This window comes from Hippocampus zosterae, chromosome 8 (assembly GCF_025434085.1).
Source record: "Hippocampus zosterae strain Florida chromosome 8, ASM2543408v3, whole genome shotgun sequence".
Lineage (NCBI taxonomy): Eukaryota > Metazoa > Chordata > Actinopteri > Syngnathiformes > Syngnathidae > Hippocampus > Hippocampus zosterae.
This window is the reverse complement of record NC_067458.1, coordinates 14796775-14819981: the sequence shown is the minus strand read 5'-3', so window position 1 is coordinate 14819981 and position 23207 is coordinate 14796775. Positions and strand designations below refer to the sequence as shown.

Below are 23207 nucleotides of genomic sequence, written 5' to 3'. Positions count from 1 at the left end.
GGTACTACGCTGAAAGCATACAACTTTAAATTATGACTGAGAAGTCTGCGATATAGTGTTCAGTGCCAACAATGAATCATGATATATAGATTCCACGGGACACCTTGCATGCGTCTTTACTGTTCATGCAATAAACACCAATGTACGTGCACAATCCCCTCTTTCTGGAAGGTGTGTGGAGATGTTGATCAGTGAGCAGATCAGACGCTACAATGAAAAGATGGAGGAGATCGAGCAGCTGGAGTATGCAGAGGCTCTGGCGGTCAACCAGCTCAAACTCAAGAGAAAAAACACGGTGAGGAAATAAAACCTAACATCATTGTCACTTGCATTTCTTTCATTCAGTGTGCTAAAAATGAGTGTTGGTACCTCCCCGAACTAATTAGTCACCCGGAATTATATTATTGACTCTCAAGGAACTCCAGATGCTGCTGTTCCAACGGTGTATGCTTAATAAAAGTTCCATGTTCCCTGTCTCTCCTTAGCACTGCTGGCATTTACCGCTCAGGTTCTCACCTCCTTATAAAGGAGTGGTGGTATGTATCATCTAGTTCTCCTGGTCAAGTAGATCTAGCAGATGTAGCCTACTACTACAACTTTGTTTGCCATGCTAAAGGAACTGGCCAGTGCATGGCATGATGGTGATGAAATATCCACTTTTTCTTCGTGGTTTGGTTTCACTTCCTCCCCCCCCCCCCCCCCCCCTACCACCAATAATCCCTCCCCTGCTCCTCCATACTAACTGATTGTAGTTTGCATGTTTCTGGTAGTTTGTTGTAATAAGATGGTGGGTGGGCTATTGCTATTCTGAGGACAAGATGCTAGTAGCTTGGTGTTCTTCCTCATTGAAAGGACGTGTGACATGACATAGTGTGCCTTACAGAAATTGATAGACCATTATGCATGTTATCGTAACTCCTCATAGCTCTGGAAGTGGTATTCAGTGGTTGGCTGAAGATTGTGTGTCTTCCCTTCGTCAAGTCCCCACCTCATTCATTCTTTAAGCTGAATGTGTCCAGGCTATTTTGGTTGGCTGTACGTTATTATTTTTCACAGATCTGTTGGACTGATGTGGAGAAGCATGAATCTATCAGGCTACCTGCTTATTTCTTAACTAACACAGTTTCGTCTCTTTCAGATCTTGGTCACAGTCCCATACATATTGTTGACATTATGCATGTGGATACGTCTTCTCAAAAAATAGTGGAACTTCTAGTTTTGAACAAGACCAACCTCCAATTTGTATTTGAAACTGATTTTCCCAAAGGAAATGGTGTCACTTACAGCAAAACCTTAATTGACTGTCATACTATTGTCACTAGAAGTTAATGGTAGTCACGACAATACAATGCACTGTATTAAAAGACGTAGTGTCAGTTACAGGTGCTATTTCTGTATTTAACACTACAGCTACATTCATCCAACAAAATTACAGGGCTCTTGATAAAGTAAATGCTCAGTGAGCCAGATTATACTTTGCAGACCCCCTGACTGCTTTGGATGTTTACAGAGCTGAAGTTTAAATTTAGAGGTTCCGCTGTCATGACTAGAGATGTGGCCAATGATCGATTTGATTGGGTTATAATTGTGCAATGTTGCTTTGACAGGTGCATGAAAGAGTCAGTTCAGACCTGAAAGCTGTCCCTGAGAATGAGCCTCTAGACTCGGACTCTGAGGCTGAGAAGAACTTGGTGGAACGTATCAAGTCCATTAAACAGGAGAAGTAAGCATAATTGCTATGAGTTTTATTTATGACCATACGGTGCTTTTGAGACTTGACCAATTTCATCCCGCAAAAAGTTGGGATTTTCCATTGAAATTCACGTTTCACATTCACATACCTTTGTATATGCTATGCTGTTAGAAATACACAGTGGGCAAGCTCTCACACTTATTTATAAATTGACAGCAACCGGACAATACGCATGCGAGTGCTTAGTGACACGGTGGACAATTATGAGGAATTTTTCTAAGTGTCATTTCACCACTTAATAAGTTATATTGGCCCACTGCTCTTTATAGTCTTAGGGTCTACGTTCTCTAACATGCAAACTCTTCTCCAGAGAGGATCTGGCCTGCCGGTTACCAGAGATGGAGCAGCCTGGGTCAGACCAGGAAAACTTGGATTCCGAAGCCTCACTGAGCTCTGAAAGTCTCTTAGACGAGCAGCAGCGTTCTTCCACCCCCTACGTGGAACCCGATGGTTAGTATTTCGTCAGTGTCTAGTTTGTCCGTCCTGTCATATCTCTCTCTCTCTGTCTCTCTGTCTCTCTCTCTCTCTCTCTCTCTCTCTCTCTCTCTCTCTCTCTCTCTCTCTCTCTCTCTGTCTCTGTCTCTGTCTCTGTCTCTGTCTCTCTTGCTCTCGCCTTTGGGTTTCTGACCAGACCTCGGGGCCGCTGGGGTGGGCCCTTCCTATCTTTTTTGGTGCAGGTTTGGACCAGTGATGGTGATGGGAGCGGTGGCGTCTGCTCTATAGCAAAGCAGGTTGGACCACCAACAATTGTTTGTGTCTATGCATGTACGGCACAGAAGCATGCACAAACATTTTCTTTTGGAAAATGATGGGATCTGCTAGAGAAATTTGTCCTCTGTAGAAATAGACAGTTACCACTGTAACTAAGGTTCTATGAATCCTGAATGACCGCCAGAGCATTTTGTCACACAGAATCCTTGTGTTACTGCAACAAGGTTCTGTAGGAAACGAACCTCTGGTGACACCGGAACTTATACCTGTCCTGGGGTCATCTATTGGTCACAAGTGAATATTTTGGTATGCAGACTCGGACTGCGTACATGCAAAGGGGAATATTCAGTGCTTCGAGCACCGCCTCTGGCATTCATTCGGGATGATATAGAACTAATATTTTTCAACTTCTTAAGTCTTCCTGCTATCTCTGCATCTCCTCTCTCCTCCTGCCCAAGATCAAAAAAGTTGTTTTTGTACGGTGGTAGTTCCAAATTAAATGTGATTACATTCAAATGAATATTTGTTTTTAGTAAGGACGCTAGCAGGAGAGAAAATGTCAGTGTTACGAGAAAGCAGTTCAAACGATACAATTGCTGCAACGGGGACTCCCCGCGACCCCCCAGAATAAAATATGTATTTTGATGAGAAGTTAAAAAAGAGGTCACATAAACATAAATGCCATATTTCTGGAGGTAATTCAATATGTTTCAAAGGATGAGTTTGGACTCTTAAAACCACTAGAAAGATTTGAATGTACAGTAACCGCAATTCACTAATTCAACGAGTCTTCCCGTAAGGCACTTAAAATAGCTCCTTAATGACTGTAATATCTCATGTATCTTATTGACTAATTTACAACCTCATTCCTATATGTGTCCCCTGTGAATTTCTTTTCAGTGTGGGCACAGTAGTACTTCGGCTGCATCGCTTGCTTCATCATTTTATAACTGATCGTATGGTACTAGTATTATTAGTGTGTCGGATTTTTATTGTTGCTCAAATTGAGCATCAATATTCCATCATCTTCAAATGAGTGACTACATTTTTAGATCCCACTACACAGTTTTCCAGAGGTGTCGGACATAATTATAAATTTAACATCAATACAAATGTAAGAATAGTTGCCTTTTCAAAGAGAATGACCTTAATATCAGAAGATAATCATGAGAAGATGCAGTACAGTTAAAATAGTCCATCCATCCATTTTCAAATCTGCTTAATTCTCACAAGGGTCATGGGCGTGTTGGAGCCTATCCCAGCGGTCTTCGGGCAGGCGAGGGACATGCTGAACAATCGCTGGGCACGGATAGAAAAAACAAAACTATTCACACTCACACCTAGCGACAATTTAGAGTGTTCCATTAACATGCCGTGCATGTTTTTGGAATGTGGGAAGTAAAACAGTAAATTAATTATTGAGGCTCTATTGGGTTGCACCATAGCAATCATGCACTGGGCTGGTAGTTTTTATTTTTCACCTTTATATACATTTATTTAAAACCCTAATAGCGTTCTAAACATGGGACAAAATGATATACTATCTCTTTCTTCAAAAGAAAAGCAAGTCAAAAATGTTCTTTGCAATAATATATTCTATGTCCGCCCACTAAAATAAACACAGTATTTTGATTAATATTGCGTTGGTGAGATAAGAATTTAGCAGATCAATGATCCCACTCAGGGGGCAGCCATTTTGATGTTTCGCCACCCTCTGCTACCAAGTAAAATAGATTTCCAAGTGTCCTGGGTTTGGTCACCTGACGTATGCAATGCGAGCAGTTGAGGTCAATTTCTGCAAATGGCAGAATCTCAAACTGGCTAAAGGAAACTGGAATAATCTGCTTTATTCCTAATCCGTTTGGGTGGACACATAATTAATGGCATAATAATTAATGGAAATCTAATTGCAAAGGTAATTTTTAACTTCAGTTCCTCTTTCAGATATATATTCACGATTATACACTGTAGTTTGTTTGTTTTTTTCTTAATCACATCTCATTTAGGTGGCATTGGGTCCATACCTCCGTTCCCCAATTTTTAATCAGTTTCATATTTTTTCACAACTCTATACTTTTGGTCAGTCCCTATTTGGCTCTACTATTTTCACAAAATATTGATCAATGTTAAGTGTTGAAATTGGCTTGCTTTCTTCAATGATGCATTGCTATTGGCTCAACGAACAATTTTCTTAGTGGGTGGAACGGTTTTTGGAGATTTCACCTGATGCCAGTGATTTTAAAGTGTTGGTTCACTTAATGAAGCGTCTGTTGGTGGATTTTGTCCAATAAATAACCCCTTTGCATGTCAAATATTTCCTTACTGAGCCTCCTACAATACAGTATATTGCATGAACCATGACTGTCTGATCCCCTCAAAACCTCCACCTTTCTTGTCACCATTTATTTTGTTTCTATTATCTTTGAAGAAACGATGTTTATGCTGTCTTCTCTGTCTTCCAGTAGGAGTTGTCCCTCACCAGAGGAGATGTAGGCCAATGCACCCAGTCAAGCCATACCAATTGCCGCAGAAACCGTCACTCCCTGGTGGACGTGTGTGTCTTCGAGAACTCACCCCTCCTGGCTTTTCCTCCTCCGTGTCCAGCTCTTCCTCTTCACTGTCCGAACCACTCAACGCTACCTGCAGGCGTCAGCTGCAACGGCGCAACCCTGTCATCCCGGACACGGTTAAACTGCCTCCGGGTGTCCTCCCCCAGCCCGCAAGCTCGGGTCCAAGACGGGCTTCCTGCCCGCATGAAAAGCGTCCTTTTTACTTCCTGGTGAGGAGAAGGGAGCAACCGGGCCGCCGTAAAGACAGCACCCAGTCCTTCTACATCGACAGGCCCGAATGTGACCTGTTAACCCATTTCTCCTCCTGCCCACCTTCCACTTCCTCCTCCTCCTCGTCCATCTCCATGGCTGCACAGTGTCCCCCACACCAGTGCAACGAGATGCCAGCCTTGGAGGACCATAGACGCTCTTCTGACCCAGACATACTTTACATGGACAATGATGTCTGACCAGGATGAAGAACTTGGTTGATTTGGGAGTTAATGGCCTTTACAATCTGTGGAGGCGAATTGACAGGAAATATAACTGGACATGTTGCCATGCACCTTTTTGTTACATTTTTTTCAATAATGTAATTATTGTTTGGTCAGGGCTGAGTTTGCGTCGCTTCCCGAATGGTGGACCAGCAAATGCCCCCCCCCCCAATCATTTGTGCTAATTTAAGCTCCCTGTTGCACTTTGTCATTTCTTTGTTTTCCGAATGAAAAAGTGAGGCCAACATGCTCACTGAAATATACTAGATTGTGCCTTAATGATAAAACATTTCTGTTTTTATTGATTTGTAAATGCAGGGGTGGGGAACCTGTGTCCCACAAGAGTATTTGAGAATATGCAATTCTAAAAACATGATGAAAAGGCAGAACACATTTACCCAACAAATCATAAGATTGAGTTTTTTTGCCATCCTCGCATCATATTTCTTTCTTTAAAATTCTGCATATCCCACTTAAAAATCTAAACGTAAAGGCCCCAACAGGAGTCACTGATGAATGCTTTTTGCCTCAAGTCGGTTGGATGGATGGCCCCCAAAGGGATAGAGGTTCCCCACGTGTTAGCTCATCTGTTTTGTTTTGTTTTTTGGGGGGGGAGGGAGATGTCTCATTCTTCTTGATTTGTACGAAACCTGTTCATGTTGTGACCAGTTGTACAGGTGTCTTGTCACATCGTCTACTCGACCTGCTGGACAACAAACATCAGCTAGAAAGTTGTTGCCCTCATGTAGCAACAGGAGACGCAAGCAGCACATGCCACTTTTTCCTTTAAAAAAGAAAAAGAAAAAGCACAAACAACACCAAGAGGAAAGAACCACACCATGATGTTGATGACTTCTCTTTCCTACAATGAATGTTGCTTTACTTCAGAATAAGAAATGTTCTGCCGCAGCGTCCCATTGGCCAACTTCGATTTAATACTAATGCTCTTCCCTGACTGCTGTTGAATGATGTATTCTTTGAACTTGACAGAGAAGTCATGTATTAAGAGAGTGTAAGTTTGGGACTGAATGGCATCAAATGTAATGGCTATTAGTATTAACATGACAATACAGAACATGATGTGTGTAACATCTGCCACTGCTGCTGTGTATTTTGATTAGGTCAGTCGTCTTGCACTTTATAAAACGCACAACCAGATGAAGTGTAGGTGGAGAGACGGTCACGATCCAGCAGATCAACAATTATGTAATTAAGGTAAAATGTGTTCCACGGCCTTTAAAGGCAAAATCAAGTAAATGATATGTTCTATGCGCCTTCACTAGTGTAAAAATGGCATTCTGATTAATAGTGCCTTTTGGAATATGATTTAAGCAGCAAAATTCACCCTTTTTTTATCCATCTCGGGAGGCAGCCTTTTTCCCCACTTGGCTGTTTACTGAAACTGACATGTTGACTCAGCTAACATCCAATCACAGCGCACTTGGATTTTTTTATTTTTTTTTAGTTTGGTCATGTGACGTTTTCAAACTGAGCTCTGATTGGTCGTTACATGATCAACCATGATGTCATTTCCACGCGTCAGCATGAGGCAAAATGGCTACTATCTGGGATGGATTTAAAAATAGGTGGATTTTGCTGCTGAATTTATATTCAACAAATGCAACATAATCAGAATACCGTGTGTAAACTAGTGGGGCCTGCATAGAACATATTGTGAGGAAACTTTGGGGTTGACCTTCCCCTTAATAACAGCACTTTAAAAGTAGTAAATTGAAGCTAAATACAGTTAGTCATCCTTTGAAAACACTTGACAGGGACTGGAGGGTGAATAAATAAAGTTCCAACGGCATTTTTTGTTTTACTGTTAATGATAGATAGAACAAAGTCATTTTTCATCTCACAAATGAACATGACAATTTCGGTTGATACCGCCCTTTTTACGTGACGTCAATTCAGCGCGACACCCGGTTGTCTTCTACCATGGCTTCGAGATTAGAAATCAATTTCGTCAGGTTATTGTCTCGCTGTGAGTCAATAGCTTCGGAAAAACGAGGCGAGGCTGAATGGAGGCTGGAGAAGGTAAAGTAACACGTCGAGGAGTGAAAATAAAATAAATAGTACTTTGTTTCGCGTTGTATTCTGCAAATTTAGCATGACTGTTGTTAGCCTTTCGACATTTAGCCTCTGGGTTAGCCACGTTGTCACTGAGCAACCTTTCACCTTTTATTAATCATCTAACCCTGGCGCACTTTTCATAACAAATACTTATTCTAGATGGTGTGCACCCAAATTATTCGATTTTACCGTCATATTTTTTCAGCTGTCATTCTTGTACATCAACATTGCTAGAACTCATTCGAGATCATTAGATTCGATAATTTGTTAACTTGTCTGTGTCATTTCAAACTATAAAAGTCGAGTACTTGTTTGTTTGCTCCCCCCAGTATGTTGGTGCGTTGGAGGAGATGTTGGTGGCTCTGAGGAAAAGCATTAGGTGAAGATGAAGACACCTTCACACTGCGCTCTGTTTTGGACAACACGCATTTTTTTTTCACGCATTTAACCTTTATTATCCTCAAATGTTTTCAGTCGTTGTTACATGCAGGCAAATCTCCCTGACACCTTTGGCTATACGTTATTATTATTTATACAATAAAATATGCCTTCGTTTATATAGCGCTTTCACAGCAGCTGCAACTGTAACATTGACAATTACACGAGAACAACTATTCTTACGTACGCCGTGTTGTTTTCATTCATCGAACAGGGTTGTTTTTACTCACATATTTGAGTAATATCAATATAATACCCAATTAATAAAATGCATTAATGCTATCACGTACACAAATACAGGTGCAAACTAGACTCGTATAAACTAGTAGAGGCGCATAGAACATACTGTCCTAAGGAATATGTTGGGGTTGACTTCCCCTTTAATAGTTAAGATTTATATTACGCAATGTAGCATTTTGTGTTCATGTGGTGGTATGCAAAAGACAACAGACAGAAAATCACCGCTCTAGACTTAAATCAACATATGTTAAGGTGTCAGGGATACCTTGTACTATCGGGGCATCCCTAGTATTTCATATTCTTATTGTCATCAATATTGTTTACTCAGCAAACCCACACCAGAAGTGCTGACTGAATACACAAGGAAAGTGGATTTTCTGAAAGGCCTTCTCGAAGCAGAGAAGCTGGTCAGTGGCACCGTTTCACCAATTTATCACCCTTTGACCCAGCAAATTGCGTTACTGCTGTTTTCCTTTTAAAATAATTTTGGGTAATTTGTGGCTCTTCTGTTTTGCTTCACAGTCGTCACCAACTGAAAAGGCTCTCGCTAATCAGTTCCTCGCCCCAGGCCGAACACCCACTATCGCCAACGAGAGGATGGCCGCCACGAAAACTGTTCACATGCAGACCAAAGCCCGATTTACGGAGGAGATGAGGGATGAGCTGCTTGGCAAGGTAAGAATGACTGTGACATGAAAGAGCATGCAAAAATATATACAGGGTGTCCACAAAGTCTGCGTACATGTGGGGGGACACACATGCTTCTGAAAAGAAAATAATTTAAATTGTAATGTTGATAAATAATATTTTCAATATCCATCCATTGTCTGATCTGCTTATCCTCATGGGGGTCGCGGGCGTGCTGGAGCCTATCCCAGCTGTCTTCGGGCTGTAGGCAGGGGACACCCTGAACTGGTTATCAGCCAATCGCAGGGCACACACAATTGACACTCACACCTAGGGACAATTTAGAGCGTTCAATCAACCTACCTTGCGTGTTTTTGGAATGTGGGAGGTAACCTGAGTACCCGAAAAAAGTTTTAAGAAATAAAGATAAAATAAAATATAATTTAATCGAGTGTTTCATCGACAAAATCGAATGAGATCCAAGACACAAGCTGAATCAAATATAATTCTTTAGAATGTTAAAGATGGCAACGCTCAGTTCTGAATGATACGATCAGAGGTTTCTCTGTCATGTTGCTCAATGAGAGTACAGTATTAGTTGTGAGACAATTCTACGCCACAATAACATAAACACACTGTTAAATTGCTGCTATGACATTGGCTTCTGTTTGTGTGTACATGCAATGCATGTTTCGAGTGCATTTGCAGTAAGAATAATCATTTCTAACATGTCTACTATTATGACCTCTTTGTCATTACAGGGATTTTCAGACAAAGGTAAGCATTGATTTCAGTTGAAATCCAGTTTCACTTCTTCAATGATTGTAGTTGTCAACTGAAAGCCAGTAGATACTATTAAATCAAATACCCCCTGCCCCCGCCTTGTTTCCACAGAAACAGACTTGCGAAACAGAAGGTAATGTATTCCAGTAGATTTATCCAGATGTAGATTTGACACATTGGAATAAGAGATGAAAACAAATGCTTGGTTGGCTCAGAGGTGTGCCTTTGGACGAGCGCCAGTCGGCCACAGAGCTGGACGCCATCTTGCAGCACCAGCACAACCTCCAGGAGAAGATCGCGGAGGACATGCTCAACCTGGCCAGGAACTTAAAAAACAACACGCTGGCTGCACAGAGCATCATCAAGCAGGACAATCAGGTACATGTGAGAAGTGGTCGAGAGACTCAATAATTCAATCTCTGCTCCTGCCACTAGGGGGCAGTATAAGACAAGTATCCAATATCTTGCACTGGGAACAACAATATTTGTCCAAATAGCAAAATAGCCCAAACACTTTGTGAGTAGTTACACTCATTGCCATGCATTTTTGCATGATACTTACAGAGTGTTGTCTTCCTCGCTCTCCACCTCACAGACTTTGGGCCAGTCGATGCATCAAGCCGACCTGAACTTTGAGAAGCTGAAGACAGAGTCAGAGCGTCTGGAACAGCACACCAAGAAGTCGGTCAACTGGCTGCTTTGGCTCATGCTCATCCTGGTCTCCTTCACCTTCATCAGCATGATACTCTTCATCAGAATCTTCCCCAGGCTCAGATGATGAAGTGTCTTCCCCCCTCAAAGACTTCAAAATTCTCCACAGATCTGGATGGGTGATTCAATGCAATATCACATCAGGTCAAACAATCCCCTTAGGTGGACTGCAGCTCGTCTAGCCACTTCCAGCATCATGTACAAACAAGTGTCTACATAATGTGACAAAAGTGTCTTTTTCAACAGTTGTTTTCCGCCTCACACAAACACCTGATTCCATGAAGTAATCTGCAATCCGGTGTGGTTTGAAGTTGAATTTACTATACTCCTTCAACGTCCTTAACTGGAGTATTTGCATGGAAATTCACTCACCTCAATCCATGAGGTACAACAGCAGAATAAGATCGAAAACAAGACAAGTATCCATGTCCACTATAATAATCCTCAATTCATGCAGCACAGAGGCTTGCTAAACAGCATGTCTTACCGCACAGGTCAGACTTTCAAGATTCAAATCTTGGCTCCAACATTCTGGTGTGGAGTTTACATGTTTTGCCCATGCCAGCGTTTTTTGTTTTTTTTTTTTTTGGAGGGGCGGGGGTCCTGAATGCTCCGGCTTCCTACCCCATACAAAAAAAAACAAAAAAATGTGCAATTAGGTTCCTAGAAGACTCTCTGCTGTGAATTTACCATTCAGCTCCTTGTCAGTGAAGAACCAGTTGGGCAAAAATTCCTGAAATGGTGACAAGATCAACAAATTCAGAAGTTTTGATTTAGTTGAAACGTTATAGTGCAGATTAGATGGAACTAGGATATACGGAATGAAGTGTCCAGTGAGTGTATGTGCAGTATATAGATTATGTCAGCATGTTGTGTTGCTTTATTACATTAAGTGTTCCTCTGAGGATGTCTAGGTGGATCTTTCTTCTGACCGACGTCACATGATGAGTGCATTGTTTTTACATAACAATAATAGCGCACGCACTGACTTCATGCGGCCGGCGTAAATCAGGCGTGGTCTCCGGCTAATGACAGATAACCTCGGCGATCTCCAGCACACGTCCCAAACTGAGCTCTCTACTCATTTGGAAGTGATCTGAGGCTTGAGGTATGGCTAAATAAAGGCAGCCGGCCACCAAGCATATGTGAGCTTTGGTCCCACTTAGGAGGCAGGAAACAACCGCGCTTCAAAAGTCAGATTTTCTTTGCAGGGATAACTTGCTGGAAAAGCTTCCACAAGGTGAACATTCCTTCTTCCCATCCTGCTGTCAATGTCATCTCAGGCCCGCGTGGCTTCACTGCTTGTCTGGGCTTGCAGTAAGCATAGGCCCTCCCCGTCATATCGCCCCCGCCTCATGCGCTACCTTGTGCTTGGTTAAGCCCCATCTTGGACCTCTCACCCTCTATTTTAAGAACCCCGGAGGGTGTTTTTTTTCCTGCTTGGAGCCCAGCTATGCGGACCCAAAGAGGTGGTGTCACCGCGGAGGATCATCATCAACATTCAGGTCATCCCATTAGCTCCGACACACTCCTTATTTTGGCCACGCAGTCAGGGATGCCCCGGCATCACCTCTTGGATTCAGCGAATCATTTGAGATGCGTCATGCTTGCGTCTGTCTTCTCAAGTCCAGAATTACAGAGTACAGTAATATAGATGTATCTCCTATGTAAAAGGCATAAAGTCGTAACATTCTGCGAATACAATAATCATTTAATATTAGGATAAAAGTCCCACCGCCTCTCAATCAACTCCCAAGTGTTTTTTGTTTGTTTATTTTTCTAACACATTCAAAGATGAGCTTTGGGTATTGTGTTAACATCTTTGGTTATTGTGACATCCACCGTTTTAAACTCTATTCTTTTCCCCAGAAACTGCAACTTTCTCCTGGTGGTAACAGTCTTTTGTAAGAGTACAAATGTATTAGATTTTTTTTTATTTTATTTTTCTTGTTATAATAAAAAATATAAATGCACTTAGTACATATTCATTTATTTATGGTCTTATTTTGTAATATTGCAATTCTGTCATAGATTTAATCATAAACCTCATAGAATACGGTGAAATCCATTGTATTATTAGAACGTTTAAAACAACAGAATCTTTGTCCTAACATCACCACTATTCAAGCAGTGACACATTTCCATAATTTCAATTCAGTTTCATTTTGTCTCAATTTTTCAAATACAGTACTGATTTGTTGTTGAATCCTCGTGACATAAAATTGAAGTTTTATGCGCGTGCGTATATTTGTGGATCTCATAGTACTTTCATTCATAGTACTTTATTCCTGTAACTTCATTCTCCTAACATGAAAACCTTTTCAAATCATTTTACAACTTTATTCTTGCTAACATTACTTTAAGAAACATATACAGGTATATTTTTTAAATTACTAAATAGCTATGTTTTGTAAAGCTGTAGTCCCTATACTTAGAGCCATTACATTGGAAGATGACCTTATTTAGCTAGGAACCCGTGTGCTGACAAAGAGCCAAGTGATATTTAAGAAGTCGCTGATGGTGTAGTGGTACCCTTGCCGGTGACGTGTGCATGTTGCGGTGAGTGGTTGTGTGTGTCTGTATGTGCCCCGCAACTGACTGGCGACCAGTTCAGGGTATAGTCTGCCTTCCCCCTTGAAGTCAGCTGGGATTGGCTCCAGCAACTCCCCGTGGCCCTCTTCAGGATAAGCGGTGTTGAAAATGGATGGATGGATATTTAATAAGTGAGGGGATTGTATTGTTTAAATATACACTCGCGGCCCACGACATGAGGTGCTCCTAACGCAATGGCATTCAACATGAGACTTTTAATGGCTGGCTATGATTGCCTTAGGCGTCATGTCACACCTAATTTGCTTTCGACTTATTTTTCTATTCAAGGCTGTTTTTGCCTTTAGCACTTCAGCGTGGACTGTCGGCGTGTGCCTTTGAATATGAATCGAACCTAATAAATTTTGTCCCGCGACACATTGTTAAGCAAGGGGGTGGGCGCCATCCAAGCCGCCAGTTGTTTTAATTTTGTTTTTGGCCTCGACCTCACTGAGGATTTGGGATTCCGACTGAGACTGGGATTCTTTCCCCACAATCACTTCTACTTTACAGAGAGAGTAAATGTAGTCAAGGGTCTGTTTTCATTTCACCCGATTTCATTAAAGTTTCACACGGTCTATAATGTTAATGAACTAATTGGGTTATAAAAACCTGCAGTTAATGTGCAAGCACACACACACACACACACACAAAAATTGTCAAACTTGCTCTTTTGTAAGCACTTGGTTTAGGGACCGAAAGGAATCAGGGACTGGTAGCTCAAGAGTTCAATTTGCTTCCAAAGCACTGCTGAGGTGCCCATTAGCAACTAACTGCTCTGCAGTGGTGGATCATTCTCCAACGGCCTGCCTAGAGAACCAGGGGTCGTTGGTTCAAGACCCGCCACGGGTCCAAAATGGAAACCTGGCTCAATCCTGAAAAGATATTGATTTGTGTCGAATCAACCAACCGCTGTGCTGGTGGTACATCCCTTTGGACTTGGCAAGGGGAAGGTTGTTGGTTCAAGACCTACCATAGACTAAGACATAAAAATATCTCTGGCTCATCAGAAAGACTTGAAGACCATAGGGTTGCAGGTTCAAGACCCATTGTGGAAAAAGAGAAAATTGGGTCTGGTTGTTGGAGCGCTGCTGAATTACTTTTGAGCAGCCCAAGGACATGGTTAGAACTTTGAAGATTCCAGTTGGAGACTCCACTTTGCCGAGGTACCCTTGATCAACCAACGGTGCCTTTTGCTTATGTGGCTCGTATGTAAGAAGTTGGCTTGGGATATTGGAAGGTGTCAGGTTGGAGACCCGCTGGGGAACGTTTGCATTCAAGAAATGTAGAATATGTTGGAATGGTTGCTGGAGACATGACTGATCACTTGCCAAGGATTCCAGAGGTGCCCTTGAACAAAAGCACCAACCCCGCATTTCGAACTTGATATGCATGTTACGGTAGAATGATCAGACTCGAGTTTGTTCTTCCATCTCTCATCTCCACAGGTGCTGCTTCTGTTTTCATTTCACAGTTACGCGTTCCCTCCACAAGAGCCCACCTCCTAGCGTGCCAGACGTTTATGTGCTTCCGTGTCTGAATGCGCGCACGTATGGTTGTATTGTCTGTGTCTCTTTCTCAACCGTGACACCCAAATGAGGGCTCAGTACAGATGTTGTGGCAGCGCTGCACCATTACTGCAGAGGTTCTTTCCGATGGCTGCCATAACACCAGCGCATTATGGAAGCTCATGTCCTGCATCCAAATTCATAAAGATAAATAAGAGTAGAATTGTGGAATGCTTGAATATACACGTTTTCTGCACCCCAAAAACTTGAGCCATAAGTCACTCCCGCCCTCTCCCAACAGTGTATACTCGGCCCGGTATCAACACGAGGGTTAGTGCGCTGAATCCGATTTGTCCCCAGAGAGAGCAAAGCCACCATGTTTGATACATGGAGCTCACAGAGCACTGCTGAGAGGTTTAATTTAGTCCTTTTAAATTTTTTTTCCTTCACCTTGTAGTGATTAGGGATCTCCCCGTGAGAGGGTCGCGGGGGTCCTCCGCCGGGCTTTAGGGTTTCATGCTGGGGGAAAAAAGCTCATGTTTCCTTCTATTTTGCTACTTTTCGACTTCTACTTTTAAAGGAGTTTTGGTCCACTCCCAGTCTTGTATGCGGGCAACGTGTGATCGGTTCCCACTCGGTGACGGTGTGCATGTGGGTGTGAGTGGTCGTTTGTGTCTACATGGGCCCAGCGACTGACTGCCGACCAGTTCAGGATGTCGTCTGCCTTCCGCCCAAAGTCAGCTGGGATAGGCTTCAACAACCCCCCTTGACCCTCTTCAGGATAAGACGTGTTGAAAATGGATGGATGAACACTAAAAACGAAAACAAGCAATACAAACTTGATCCGTTGAAAAAAAAAATACCTGCAAAGAAAAAGCAATTTCCCATACAACATATTAAGGCGGAAAAGGTTACACTCTATTAATACCTAAAACAAACAAAAATTCAATCCTAGTAGTTTTTGAAAACTTGAACTGCTTCTGCATAAGGAGGCATCCAGTGCTGATCCAGTTGACGCAACGTTCTCCTGCAGGTGCATGACCATTTTAGAAACAAGCTCTTATGGGTTGATGTGTGTGTGTGTGTGTGTGTGGAGGGGGAGTATGCACGTGCATCTGTGCGTGTGTGTTGATAAAAAGCGCCACATCCTTGGCTCCTGGGCTGTTATTTGTGAGGATGTTTGGGACCAAGGTTTTTTTTCAAGGGAAGCTTCAATGTCATTCGTCTGCCTGATGTTTTGTCCACTGGGATGGAATGTCAAGGGCAACCAGATGGTGCGTGATTCATAGCAAATGAAAATGCAAAAAACAAAAAAAAACCCAAGTGTTTTTGGCTTTAAAAAAGAGAGAGAAAAAGTTTTCCAAGGTTGCGAGCAACTTTACAGTCATGAAAATTCTACCACCGTAAGGTCTCATTGTTTATTCACAATCTGTTATTTTATAAAGGTGTCGAGCAATCGTTTGCAAATTCTGGAGTTGTACGGTAGTACCTTCCAAGTTTTTTTTTTCTTCTGTCAACAAGGTTATTGTTGTGTATTTGTGTATCTACTTGTAGTATAGCATCTAGAAATGAATTAAAATACAATTACTCCATTGCAGCCCTCAATGCCACGATTCTTTTGTTACGTATTGTAGTACTTTTAGATTTTTCATGGTACTTCATTTTTATTTCATCTTGACATTTTTAAAATTATTCAATTGGTTTTCATTTGTTTATAGAGCAGTTCTTTTTTTAAATAGTTTTTGTTTTTTCAAAAACGAAGGACATTTTTGCAATAATTCTAATTACCTTTTGCTATCCAAACATAAAATGTAGTTCTAAAATGTTTTTTTAAAGGCATGTACATTTTTATTTTCCTTAATGAAAACTTTTTTTCAGGTTTAGTTTGTTATTTTCTAATTTATCATGAACTACAATAGACTTGTTACAAATGACTAAAAAAATCTTACGCGTGCGTGTTCATGCACGTGCGGCTAAGGCTCTCCCTCACAACCCAGGCTAAACTTCCCTTTCCCCGACATACAAACCCTGTTTTTCAGTTGATATGCATCACGTATCATGTATCATGATATGTGGGGCAACCTGGTAGTCCAGTGGTTAGCACGTTGGCTTCACAGTGCAGAGGTACCGGGTTCGATTCCAGCTCCGGCCTCCCTGTGTGGAGTTTGCATGTTCTCCCCGGGCCTGCGTGGGTTTTCTCCGGGTGCTCCGGTTTCCTCCCACATTCCAAAAACATGCGTGGCAGGCTTATTGAACACTCTAAATTGTCCCTAGGTGTGAGTATGAGCGTGGATGGTTGTTCGTCTCTGCGATTGGCTGGCAACCGGTTCAGGGTTTCCCCCGCCTACTGCCCGGAGACAGCTGGGATAGGCTCCAGCACCCCCCGCGACCCTAGTGAGGATCAAGCGGTTTGGAAGATGAATGAATGAATGTATCACTTCAGTGTACTTCCATTGACCAGTTAATACACTACTTTCCTATTGACACAAGAGCAGTAGCACCATCTTGCGGTATTTTGGGGCATTCCAGAAAGAGCACAGATATGTTTTTTCATCAAATAACAGCATTGCCCCCCCCCCCCTTCCACCTACACACACATACACACACACACACACACACAAACACACGCACACAAAACTGAAGAGGTGAATTTGCGAACCGTAAATACGCAGGGGATTATTGTCATCGCAATCATGCAGTTCATCATATTGTGAGCCACACGGATCAATCGCGAGGCTGCCGATTTGCTTGCCAAACTCACTGCAGTCTTTGTACTTGACAATGCAGTTTCCTGTCTTGACTGCAGGGCCTCAAAGTGAAATAAGAGAAAAGACAAGTTCTTCCAAATTGTCTTCCACATCACTGAGCAGATTAGTCCTTGTAGCCCAACTGACATGGCAACGTCTGCAGAACGGCTCACAGACACATTTCCAAGAAAAGAATTGGGAGCAGATAAAGATTTGTGTGTTTCAATTCACACTTGAGACCCAACATTTTGTCTCTAAACCATTAAAAAGTCAAGACTCCATAAAAGGGAATACATCAAGAAGACATGCTTTCAGCAAGCTTCTCACCCACTTCCCTGTATGTGATGTGGTTTTTTAAATTTAAATCAGATATAATCTGAATCGGATCTTTTTACACCTGTTAAAATGTTACTCAATGGCAACCAGTTCAGAGTGTACCCCCACCAACTGCCCGAAGACAGCTGGGATAGGCTCCAGCACACCCGCAACCTTTGTGAGGATAAGCAGATGATAAAATGGACGGGTGGATCCATGGACCAGAGTCATGTATTTATTTCCATTAAATCCTTTTGGGATGAAAAAATGATCGTCTGTGGCCTTTTGTAACCCTAGGTGAATTTTTACACTCTTCTTTCATCCACAGCTTCCCTCTCTCTGTGAGAATATCAAAAAACACTCGATTGTGTTAATTCTGGGAAGATTCGGAACCCCGTTGGAAGCGGTACACGGAGCAATGCTGTCATGAAGTTAGCCGAAGCAAAAAGTTGAAAAACCATGGCTGGAAAAAGGACTTGGAGACCCTGCGCTTGGGCTCCTCTTCTCCAGAAAAGAACAGGTCGCACACACATGTGCATAAACATGAACTGGAGGCCATTTGTCAAACAGCTTGCAAGTTTGAGATTCTTAAGATTCATATGTGTATTCCATGCTAAATAGAATGTTTAGCTTTGGAATAGTGTCATTTATATATTATGTCAAACCTTCATGGCATGTTTACAACATTTTATAACGTTTCCCCTTAATTGCACTTCAACTTGCGTCAGTCTCGGATTCATTTCGGTTCATTGACAACGACACGCAGGTGCAATCACAATGGGTTTTGGAAAACAATTGGAACTGGTTTAACTTCGTTGAGAGTGTCAATCGAAAACATTGTTCACGTCATAAAGGCCGAATTCATTTTATAGATCTTGCACCCGGTCTCGGCTGGGTTGCAGGGGTCTCCATTATTAAATCAAATCTGAATAAGCAATTAAGTGTGGGGGGGAAGCACCATCGGCAATTTTTGCAAGTGAAGGTCATTTCTGATGTGAGCGATGTACCCTTTTGGAAAGCTTTGTACGAGATTGAAGTTTTGGTGCAGTGAAATATGATTGACCCCCATAAAATAGATTCATAATATTTCTTTTGGGGGACATTTAAATCACCGGAGCACATTACATTTCAGAGGGGATATACACAAGGCCGGGATGTCAGGGTGTCACAAGAATCATGGGCATATTACTATTGTAATTATTTATTTATTTTTACTTTCTTTATGCTGTCACAAGTGGCCTTTTAGAAATGTCATATTTTCATTTACGGTTGGTATGATTGATGTTTTTGATTTGCTAGACTTTCAGACCATTTTACAATTTGTTATCATGCTTGTCCTCATTAGACTTGCCATAGAAACTTCGACTTTGACGTGAGCCCAGATTTGAACCCAGAACCTCTCAACAGTGAAGTAGGGTTGCTCACCATCATGCAGGATCCACCCCAATTTATAATACAACGGTCCCTTGAAACTTTTACGTTTTTCAAAATACAAACGATCATTCATAATTTGGTGATTTGAACACAAATGCTGCAGCAACTTATATAAACGGACAATATATAAATACGCACATATATTTGTGTCCTCTGTAAAAAAAAACTGTAAAAGGATAATATCATTTATGAATTTGTGATTTATATTATACAGCACTATAGATTGCTATTTTCCTTTTTTTTAATGCATTTTTGTATTTTATGTTAGGTGGAACACATGACTGGCATTGCCATTTATTTTACTGGAGAAAGATGCTTTACGATACCAGTCTTTTGCATCTCTGTACTTATACCAAAAATAATCATTTGACATCTGAGAAAGATCATCTTTTACAAACAAAGTGGCCACAGCCCTATCTTATGGATCTGGGGGGCACTGCCAACCTTGTCCCCTAATGCAAAACCACCCCTGTCACCACATCGGATTGTATGCGTGTGAATGTGTGCTGAAGAAAGCAACCAAACAAGTCTTTCCATGTATTCCCAGTTATGAAGGTAAAGGTTTGATGTAATCCAGCACGCACACACACACACACACACATACACACACACACACACACACACACACACGCACACACACACACTCTCACACACAGTGTTTACCTTCCCCCGCCTCCACCCCAAGTCAGCTGCTCCTAGGAACCTGCGACATTGAGTTGACCTTGACGATATGTATTTGTGCCAACTCGAATGTATCGTTCTGACAATACGTGGATAAAGCTGTCAACTGACACTTCCTCCCAGAAAGGAAGGACGCTGAGGTTTGAGCTGGCTGGGCCGTGTCCCTATTTGTAATTAAAAATAAATAAATTAAATAAAATAAACATCCCCTGGCCCTTTAGTACGTGGCCTTGGGGAGCTCCTATCAGAGCATCAGCGGCTGAGAAAGAACAGGCGGAAAAAAGAGAATTGGAAGGATAAGAAAGATGAGAAAAAAATGAGAAAAATGGTGATGATGCTACAAAGTGAAACTAGAGGTTCAATTTTTGTTTTTTGGTCCCTCACCTATCTCAAAACGACTTCAAAACAATTGGAGAAAAGAATAGAAATTTAAAACGGCTATTTGACATGAATCCAACTTACGGTTAGCTCGTAGCCATTGGCAGTTGGTGGAGTTTTTTGCTGGGGTGGGGGTGACTGAAGAAAAAAAAAACACAATTTGGTTTTTTTGTTAATCAGATGATATTGGAAAATTTTGTTTTTTAATAGTTAAGATTTGGGTGCTTTGTGACAAAAATAAATTGTAGTATTGTATTTACTTACAATTTGTCGGTGTTGGACAACCTGATCGCATAAGCACCCCCTCAATGGTAACGTTTAAAGTCTATCAAGCAATGTTTTGTGCGGCCGAACTGGAAGTATGTCATCATGAGCTACGCCAGAGATAAACAAATGCGTTTAACAACAGATATACGTACCTACATTATATTTGTAAGCGTTTTTGGTAAAATTGTTCATTTTGATTATTTCACTTGTGCCCTTTCATTGTGACTCCGATGGTCAGTAGGTTAGCACTCTAGTGCCGCCGCAGGTCATTACTGTAGAAATTGAACTCAGTCACGTTTACGGCACATTGCCTCGCTGAAGGTTCTGATGACTGAATTTTGTGCGTGTGTGTGTGTGTGTGTGTGTCAAGAGCGTTACAATGCATGTGTGACGGGGCTGTAAAATTCACCACACACAAAACAATGGACGAACATGCAAGGCCACACAACATCAAGAGGAGGTTGACAGAGATAGAACAGGCGCGACCAAAGTGGAAGTCCTGCCTTTCCTTTCGAAAAGAACCTGCCATACATCTGGATAAATTTATCATGGAAGAGGCGACACAATGCACTTGTCAGCATTGACCTAATGTACGCAGCCAAAGGAAACGACGGATCCAAAACAAGTTTCTGTGTTGAGATAGTCATGTTGGTCACGTTTGTGTCATCAACTTTCACACCAATATTGAACTCTTACATTTACATGCTTTTGATTTTTTTTTACTGAAATGTCATTGTTTATCATTATTATAATTATAATTAATTAGAAGAATTATCAGAGAATCATTTCACGTTAATTGTTATTTCAACGTCAACTGCAACCAGCAATCCATCTGCCGATATCTACCAATCCCAAAGGTGTCAAACTCAAGGACCGGGGGCCGCATCTGGCCAGCCAAGTCATTTTATGTGGCCTGTGAAAGCAAATCATTTGTGTCAACTTCCATGAGCCTTGCTAAAATCTATACTGAAATGTCAAATTGTCATGTGTAATAAATAACGTTGAACATTTGCAATAATTGTGTTCCTTTGTTCAAAATTGAACAAATTGACTGATTTCAAAACTAGTAATCCGTCAATGTGTTGCATACAAGTAATAATGGGATGAGATGATTACGTAAACATTTATTTGGTTTCGCTGTCATAAGTGGCCCGCGACAAAAATGACCTTGACACCCCTAATTTATCCAATATATACAGCATATGGGTGAATCAAAGCTATTGACCGTGTGTACAGGAAGCTCACAGTGGAGCGCGCTAACAAGAGGAGACGTTTGAAGAGGATAATCCAGGAGGACTTTGGCTCTTTAAGATCATGAACCCCCTCTATGGTGGACATGATGTAGCTCACCCACATTAGCGCTCACAGATACCTCGGAGGCATTCTGCTTCCTACGTCTTTGCTGAGCCTTTCACGATAAGACAATCAACCAAGACAAGTAAAGGGTTCTCATCCAAACAAATGTCCAATCAAATTAATTGAGGAAGTTTGGCCAACATTTAAATAGTCTGCAAAGCCGTTACGGAGAGGACATGATTTGGAGTTTGTTTACTTGTGCAGTATTGTCAATCCATTAGGTACACCTGCACACAGTAAATCCAATACAAGAGCCGTACTGTCCCTTACGTAATCCCATTCGCTCTAAAGTTGAACCTTCATCTACACATTCACGTATCCATCCATTATCCGGCGTTTACGCATTAACTCCTTCATGAATGTCTACGTTTCTGAATACTCAGTTTGACTGAAAACATACGGATGCTTGTTTATATGAGGCGATATTAAAATCAATTCAGCTGAATGCATTTATTTTTAGAGCCGCCTACAGAAATGTGCAGCAGTAGTACACTAAAGAGACCATCGCTGCAGGTGGGTTACTGGGCTTTGATTGCAAGGATTACTACCTGTGCGTGGTGCAAAGAAGAGCTGTGTATATTTGAGCGTTGGCGTCAGACAGCCCAAAGTGATGTGTTTTGACTGGATTCCATTGGCCTTAGTCCTTCAGACCCGTGACATTTAATCTCTCTAAGACCTCATTTACTCTGTTCACTGGGTAACAACATTCCTCAGATAAACAACAAGCCCCGCTCCGCGAGCTCTTGGCGGGCCGAGGCCAGCGTGTAACCATCCGTGCACACAAACAGCACCCCTACTATGCGAGTGGGAAGGAGCCAATGTTCTTTTCGTATTTTCACTTCGATCTTACGTCAATGCAGGCTCAGCTGTGGCCGGATCGGGCCGGCGTGTCAGAAAGGAAAGAATTATGTTTCGTTATTTGCACTTGAGCTTCTTGGCAGGGACAGGTTTGATTACAATTGATATTTGCTATGCAAATCTAAAGTCACACTGTGGGCACCTTCCTGGCTGCAGGCAGGTGTTCTGTTTCCTGGCTGCAAGGCCAAGGCAGCACGCAATGTTTGTACTACCATTTTGCTTTGTCCACTATCTACAAGCGACAGGAGCACATAAATAAATTAATAAAACAGGATGAACTTTTGATACTTGAATTACTTTTACTCTGCCCCTGTGCAGGACATCAACAACTGGCTAGAAACTTGTTGAAAGATGATTAACAAAAGGAATACTGTACTTTGTATGATGTACAGTGAACTCTTGCATATTCACATTTCCTCATTCACATTTGGCCATCTTGTGGCATCTCGGTGCCAAGGAACAACGTAAATTGCAGATGTAAGTTGAGTAACTTCATTCAGAAAAAAAGTAGTGCTTTGCAACATCTTGCAGTATTTTGATCACCTACGCAACTTTAATTCCTGTTTTCTCATTGACTGTTCACCCTACATGTTCATTCTAACATTTCTATTTTTTTATTTTTTTGTGTGACTAATGTGACTGCTTAATAAGCCACCATTTAACCCCAAAACATCAGAGTACTAAACCTTCGG

General features: G+C 41.7%; 2 protein-coding genes across 11 annotated transcripts in view; both read left to right on the top strand.

Annotated features, from left to right (window-relative positions):
• Nucleotides 1–6600, top strand: part of LOC127606004 (unconventional myosin-IXb) — a 53611-nt gene extending 47011 nt beyond the window's left edge. For 4 of the 9 annotated variants that reach the window (XM_052073962.1, XM_052073965.1, XM_052073966.1 and 1 more), the window contains 5 exons: nucleotides 172–295; nucleotides 486–536; nucleotides 1608–1723; nucleotides 2064–2203; nucleotides 4927–6600. In XM_052073962.1, the coding sequence (XP_051929922.1) occupies nucleotides 172–295; nucleotides 486–536; nucleotides 1608–1723; nucleotides 2064–2203; nucleotides 4927–5483 (988 nt within the window). In that variant the 3' untranslated portion in view covers nucleotides 5484–6600. Of the gene's footprint in view, nucleotides 1–171; nucleotides 296–485; nucleotides 537–1607; nucleotides 1724–2063; nucleotides 2204–2430; nucleotides 2485–4926 lie in introns of all 9 variants that reach the window. The other 5 variants (XM_052073964.1, XM_052073970.1, XM_052073969.1 and 2 more) reach the window with 4 other exon arrangements.
• A 788-nt stretch (nucleotides 6601–7388) lies between these two features.
• use1 (unconventional SNARE in the ER 1 homolog (S. cerevisiae)) lies at nucleotides 7389–12352 on the top strand. Of its 2 annotated transcripts, XR_007963713.1 has the most exons (9): nucleotides 7389–7547; nucleotides 7913–7962; nucleotides 8590–8668; nucleotides 8784–8936; nucleotides 9650–9665; nucleotides 9783–9804; nucleotides 9887–10049; nucleotides 10267–11490; nucleotides 11594–12352. XR_007963713.1 is itself a non-coding variant. In XM_052073974.1 (8 exons), exons 1-8 carry the CDS (start codon nucleotides 7449–7451, stop codon nucleotides 10447–10449), a joined length of 765 nt encoding a protein of 254 aa, XP_051929934.1. In that variant the 5' UTR covers nucleotides 7389–7448; the 3' UTR covers nucleotides 10450–12352. The 2 variants fall into 2 exon arrangements, 1 of the variants encoding a protein (XP_051929934.1); XM_052073974.1 differs by having other exon boundaries at nucleotides 10267–12352.
• Nucleotides 12353–23207: the final 10855 nt, after the last annotated feature.

Excerpts from the sequence above, each read along its gene's own strand:
- use1 (XM_052073974.1), top strand. The coding sequence starts at position 7,449 with ATGGCTTCGAGATTAGAAATCAATTTCGTCAGGTTATTGTCTCGCTGT. Across the intron at positions 7,548-7,912 it reads CTGAATGGAGGCTGGAGAAG|TATGTTGGTGCGTTGGAGGA; the intron begins GTAAAGTAACAC and ends TGCTCCCCCCAG. Across the intron at positions 7,963-8,589 it reads GCTCTGAGGAAAAGCATTAG|CAAACCCACACCAGAAGTGC; the intron begins GTGAAGATGAAG and ends TTGTTTACTCAG.